Here is a 6,972-nt window from a genome sequence, read left to right on the forward strand (position 1 = left end):
GCAGTGGCAACAACTGACTTTATCAACAGAGGAGGGTGAAGCATGGGCATTATTGCAAGCTATGAATGAAGCTAAGAGTAGAGGCTTTGAAAGCGTCCAATTTGAAAGCGACTCTCAAGTGTTGGTTGATGCTATTAGTACCAAACGGCGAGGCAATTCAGAATTTCTTTCAATCGTTAATGAAATTATTCTTGTTATGTTATCATGTGTGAACTTTGAAGTTAAGTTTATTAGGAGACAAGTGAATTCGGTTGCTCACACTTTAGCTAGGGCGACCAATTCTTTGACTAGTTTCCATAGATTTGAGATTATTCCTTCATGTATTGAACTTTTGATAATTAATGAAATGCAGTAAGTTTGTTTGGTTAAAAAAAAAAAAAAACTATACTCAGAAGGCCATCATTTTATAGAGACAAAAAATATATTTAAGGTGCTTTTGATTTGTAAAACAGCAAGAACCGGACAAAACAACACATGACATAACAAGATAATACATGACATGAAAAAACTGTACCGAAGAGATATATGACGATAATATTTTTATATTTAAAAATAAAATGGATATTTTCGTATTTTTTATAGTTGTACTGTGGACAAAAAGTTGTCCCGTGGTTTAGTGAAGACAAAGAATCTTGTTTTGTCTTGTCCCTTGCTACCTAATTTGTCCAGTCCTATAACCAGTTTCAAATCAAACAGGGTACAACAAAAGTTGTGCAGTCCCCTATTTTTTAGCAGATTAAACGCACCTTTAATCCTTTTTATTAAAAATATTAATAAATAAATGGTTTAAATGAAATTTAGACCCCCAAATTTTACAATTGTGCAATTTTAACCCTAGAAATTTTAATTGTTTACTTTTAATCCCATAAGTTTTACAATTGTTCGATTTTAACCTCCAAATTTCAATTGTTCGATTTAGCATAATATACCACAAAAAATAGCTATTAAGAAAACACTCGCGCACCAAAAAATTACCCAAGTGTTAACACCCAAAAAGAATGGTCTACTTTGTCAAAAAAAGAAAAGAAAAAAGAATGGCCTACTCACACCATCACTACACTAACATCACCTATCTAAGCAAGCATTCCAAGGGTATTTCACCCACTCGTATTCATTGCACCCTGATGCCAAACCTTTAGCTAGAAACCACTTCAATGATATATGCTTGATTTCCTCCACCAAATCCAGGGGCGTATCTGAGGGGGCGAGGAGGGCGACTGCCCTAGCTCCCTAAAAATTAGGGGACCCAAATTTATTTTAGGGGTTTAAAATTGCTCCAGGAACGCGTCTATGCGCAAGGTTGACTCTCGTCAGTGGCCACTGGAACATTAACTTCCACGAGAAAACAATAACCTTTGATGGAGCCGAGCCAAACTATCCCACAAGTTTTTCATCACCCTACAAACACTTTCACTAAGCTGTGGCTCTAGAAGAAAATTTGTGCATAGGAAGCTATAACCCGCCCTTACTGTATAAATTCCACTATATGCTATAGAGCATGACCAAGTGTCTTCACTTGTGCATATAGCAGTACCTGTTATAAGCCTTTTCAGTTGGATCTATCACTACCTTAGACTATATAGAATAGAATATATAACATGTTGAAAAGTGAAAACCCAAATTCTGAAGTTCACTTGTGCATACCAATTCACTTGTGTCTGAAAACGACAATTCGAACCAATGAACGTTAGAGATTTCATAAAGCCCCAGCCTTTCTTAATCTTTCATCAATTAGGGATTTGCATAAAGCCACAACAAATTGAAAATTCCCAACAATAGACTACAGCTTCATAACTCGAATATAAATACTGCAACATAACAATGTAGAAAGAGTAGTAAGAAAGCTATCTAATGAGGAAGATAAAGAAGGAAACAAAGAATGAGAGGACAAGAGGATACGCGTCCCTCGCTTCGATCTCGCGTTCTTTCATTGAGACGAATAAGCACTATCAAAGACAATAGCTGAGGTTATGCGGTTATTTTCACGCATATAGCCACATCAATTGTTACTTATGTAAAAATTAAGTTCGTAACAATAAGCATTTCTCTTCCTTTTAATACATCTTTGCTTATAATAAAGGAACATAGCTAAACAACATCGACACCAAACAAGGCTCAATCAAATCGGCAGCAATGTATAAAACACACAATAATAATATTAAAACAAAGATATGTTTGCTGTGTCAAAACACAAGAACATTCAAACTTAAAAACTAAGACAAATTCAAAGGAATCAATAACCTCCTAAACAATTTTTTCTAATAGTTTTTTATTGCAACTTTCAAACCAACGCACTCTCTGAAAGGATGATCGACTGGGTGGAAACTGCAACACATTCTTCATAGACTTGATAGACCCTATCTAAACCACCAACCACCTTTACTAACATTTGGGGCACTTGGTTGAACCGGTACCTCGACAATAACTGGGGGTTGAGATTTTGGTTTAGAGAAAATAATCGCTGAACACAACCCAGCCCACATCACAAAAGCAGCAGCTCCATAACATACTATTTCATCGGTCCAATCTATTTTACCAGCATATTTATTGATGTTATTATTGATGTTATTTCGCCATTGAGAGAATTCCAACGGAAGGATTCCATTCCCGGTTATATCAATTTTCAGGAATTCCATTCGCTGTTTCATCACGTCTTCCAAATCATCATTATCCACAAGACGCACAATGTCGCCATCTTCATCAACATAGCTCATAATGAATTTTGCATTAGCAGTAAAATTGAAAGCAGAACATATCTTAGCCCTGAAATCAACCATGCTAATTTCCATTTGATTATTCTCATTGACAGGCACACTGAACCGCCTGAAGCAATCTCCAAATTTCGCCTGTACAAAAATAACAAGTGACATGATATCAAGAAGTCTACTATATTTATAAAAAATAATGTGATATTGCTTATGAAATTAATTTCTACATTGATGGTGAATTTTTTTTTACACACATCCAATCACATCACACTAGTATGTCACATCCCTCTGGTCCTATATATAAGAAAACTTTTACTTTTTAGATTCACTGTAGAATGAATCTATCTAAAATATAATATAGTTTAGATGCATCCATTCTAAAATGAATGGCAAAAGTAAAAGTTTTCTTATACATAGGACCGGAAGGAGTACTTATAATTTTCTGAGATATCTCAACAAATAGGTTCAAAAATATCTCGACCAATAGTTGTATTGTTGAGACATGATTGGATGCATGTGGAAAAAAATTACACTTAACAATGTATATATTTTTTGGTTGATCACTAAGTATGTATATAAATTAAATAAGATTCATTATTTAGTAGTAAAGTCTTGCACAATGAAATTGATGAAATTATGTATCCAGGAACCAAATATCACACAATTGATGCTGTGTTCGGAATAGCGGCACAAAACCGCGTCAAAGTGAAAGCTTGCTTTCCGGCATTCCACCGTCAAACCAAACACTGAATGAACCTACTGGATCCTTCGGCGAATGATCCAACATATATACTCCTAAGTCCTACTAGTGAAATTCTTTTCATGGAATACGTATATTAGGGAAAAAACGTACAAATCACTCATATGGAAACCTAACATGCATCATTTGTAGTTTCAATTCGTTCTACCGGTGTTTGGATCATCGAACAATAAAACTAAAAGCGAAATTAGAAAGGGAGTCACATCGATTCTCATCCATCCAGTACAGTTATAAAAAATTCAACCACTGATTGAAAACAATATAATCACAATCAGACTTAAAACTCCAAATCAGATGCAAAACTACAAAATGAACGAAGATCGATTAAATTCATTAACACAGTGCAATACCTAATAATTAACTAAAAGCAGTGTGCAGAAACAATAACATAGATAAAAAAGATAAATGAATTGAAAGCCAAGCAATCAAACAAAAAATAGAGAAAGGAGAAAATTGAGATCGGAACCTTGATCACGAATTCAGAAACCATGGCTGTGAAATGAAAGCGATGAAGGAATTAGACACTGAAACCCTAACAACTATCTGAAGCGGGGAGTGACATGTATATATATATATATGTTAGTACTTAGTAGTGCATAGTGGTGCTCTTCTGTTGGCTTTGCCAACAAGAAATTTCATTTTATTTTATTTTTTACTTTTTTTTCTATTATTGTTTTGAATTTAATTTATATGAGCCGTCAGCGTAAAGTTATTTTACACATGCGTCCAATACTATACCGACACATCATGTATGATAATTAAAAACATGTCACATTCATTAAATGATGTGGCAACACATCATTGGATGTATGTGTAAAAAATCTTTACACCGACGGTGCACAACAATTAAACTCTATTTTTTTTATCGATAAGTAAAAAAAAGTGATATTTCTTGTTGGTAAAGTCAACGGGATCCAATATTTTTTTATTTTATTATTATTATTATTCCATCCTTATCATAAAAAATATCTTATTTCACAAAAAAAAAAGACTTATTTGAATTGTGCGAGGATTTAATTAAGAAAATAGTGATGTTGAGATGTGGAGTTTACTTCATGTTATGTGTATTGTTCGTCATTTCAATCTTGGTCGTGTTATTTTTGAAATAGATTTTACCCTTGTTGCAATTGTTGTCCTTAATTGTTCTACCACCATCTCTTATCTCAAACTTCTCTTAGAAGAAGTTCTTAATTTACTACACATTAGGATTGAGCCGCCACTATAAAACATTGCTTTAGAAAGACCAACTCATATGAGAAGTTATTAGCAAAAAAGGATTTGATGCTCTTTCTCCTCAGTTTTAGTTATTCCTGATTGTAATTTTCTTCATGCATTTTGGGTATTGGATTATAAAGGTATTCAATAGAAATCAAGTATTCCGCCATATGATATCATTAAAGTGAGACTGAGTTGAGTAATTTAACATAATACATAGTTACTCTCAGATTAATCACTTGTTAAGCCGAATACCGAGTATTAAAATTTTTCACACCCTACATATAAAAAAACAAAAAAAAAACACCTTGCATATAATACTTTGTCTTCTTTCATTGTTGATGTATAATTCTCTACTATGTTTACAAAACATATAAGAATTTGTCTTAAAAAACCTATAAGAGCTTTAATGTACGAATTGGAATAATCTTTACATTTCTTTTAAATATTTTTGTGTATACACATACATAAAAAAAATAATAAAAAAATACATAGCTAAAACATAACAAGACTTAATTAACATTGATCAAATCAACATCATGTATCTCATAAAGCACAAAATAAAATAATATAAAAAACAAAAGATATGTTGCTGTGTCAAATCACAAGAACATCCAAATTAACTATCCAAACTTAGACAAATTCAAAGAATCCAATAACCTCCTAAACACTATTTTTTTCTTCTTTTTCTTTTTCTTTTTCTTCTTCTTTTTCTAATAACTATTTTTTGTTAGTTTCATATAAACACACTTAAAGGATGATAGAGTTGTTAAGGAGAGGGTGAAAAGGCAACTCGTAATTTTAAGTCAAAAAAAAAAAAATGGCAACTCATAATTTATCGAAAAAATTACTAAAGATTGTAGTTATTATCAACTGGTTCGTGTTTGATAGATTGACTAAAAAGAGTAGCTCAAAGCCCAAACAAACCAAATTACAAATAAAGCAAAACATAATATTTGTTCGTGTATTTTTTCGTTCCATATTGTTTCACCACCAAAATTATTGATCATGTGTACTTGAATTCTCAAGAATTGTAATTGCTGGCTCATTATGTCATGCAAATCAGCATCATCTACAAGATTCACCAAGTCACCCTCTTCATCAACATATTTCAGTATGAAATTTGCACTGCCTCTAAAATTGAAAATTGACCTTATCTTAGCCTTCAACCCAACCATGTTAAGATCCATTTTATTATTCTCATCTACATGAACATTGAAGCGCCTCAAAGTATTTCCATATTTCACCTGTACACAAATATAATTAGTGGCATGATATGAAAATATGAAGTCTGGCTATTATATGTGAAAAACAACATACGATCCAAATTGATCATTTTAAATTGAAACCCACGTTTGGATGCTTACAGCAATGTGAAAATATTAATTTTTTAAATTTTGTGATAATTTTATATGCCAACAAGAATATAAGAGATGTGTCCTGTGATCTTAACTCAGTTGGTAGGACATCGCACTTATATGTGCAACAGCCCAGGTTCGAACCCGGGACACTCCACTTATTCACCTTTAAAGTGAATTTTCTAGCCACTAGGCTACTTGACCAAAGAATACAAGAGGCGTGCACTTTGGAGGAGAGGATATCACTTTGGAGAGAGGAACAGTGTTTTTATAGATAAAAAATAAATTAATACTTTTGATAAATATATATTTAATTTTAAGAATATTATAAGTTTTAGTTGCAACAAATTAAAGGATGTTGTCCAAAGAAGAAAATGAATTCCCTTCAAAGTCCTCCTTTGTCAAACTAGTTGATTAGCATATAAATAAATCATGTGTACATAATTTTCTCATCGGTGTATTTCTATTCATTATCATCAATACAAGTTTTCTAGCTTTTCTCTCTACTTTTCATCATTATCATCTGTACAAGTTTTCTAGCATTTCTCTCTACTTTCCATGGATGTCATGTTTCTTAACATCTCTCTTTCAAACTCACAAATAAAGTCTTAGAGAAGAGAAAAACCACCTATAATATGGATTAATATGCCCACCGCAAAGGAAAGGGTTACTAGTACTACCATCATATATGAGTGATAGTAATCACTTAATTCAGGAGGCTATTCTACCTATTAAACTAGTGTTGGACTCTCCTTATGTGCTTGATTCCTTGTATAAACTCAAAAAAAAAAAAAAATTGAATGAAAATAGAAAACAGTTGTTTTAGCTTTATTACATGTGAAGCATGGACACGGGACGCATGTCGACACTGATAATTTGAGAAAATAACACAATTCAATGTAATTATAAACGTCGACGTCGTATCTGTATC

At 32.6% G+C, this 6,972-nt stretch overlaps 1 protein-coding gene across 1 annotated transcript; it reads right to left on the minus strand.

Moving 5' to 3' along the window:
• Positions 1-2,137: 2,137 nt before the first annotated feature.
• On the minus strand, positions 2,138-4,053 carry LOC123885504. Its single transcript, XM_045934788.1, has 2 exons — positions 3,935-4,053; positions 2,138-2,846 (listed from the first exon to the last, which is right to left on the minus strand). The coding sequence occupies exons 1-2, from the start codon at positions 3,956-3,958 to the stop codon at positions 2,358-2,360; spliced, it is 513 nt and encodes a 170-aa protein (XP_045790744.1). The 5' UTR covers positions 3,959-4,053; the 3' UTR covers positions 2,138-2,357.
• Between the last annotated feature and the right edge of the window lie 2,919 nt (positions 4,054-6,972).

The sequence above is a fragment of the Trifolium pratense genome, linkage group LG5 (genome assembly GCF_020283565.1).
Source record: "Trifolium pratense cultivar HEN17-A07 linkage group LG5, ARS_RC_1.1, whole genome shotgun sequence".
Classification (NCBI taxonomy): domain Eukaryota; kingdom Viridiplantae; phylum Streptophyta; class Magnoliopsida; order Fabales; family Fabaceae; genus Trifolium; species Trifolium pratense.

Bases quoted from the DNA above. Each gene is read 5' to 3' on its own strand.
- LOC123885504 (XM_045934788.1), bottom strand. From the start codon at position 3,958: ATGGTTTCTGAATTCGTGATCAAG. The intron at 2,847-3,934 runs GTTCCGATCTCA...ATTTTTGTACAG, and splicing joins TTTCTGAATTCGTGATCAAG to GCGAAATTTGGAGATTGCTT.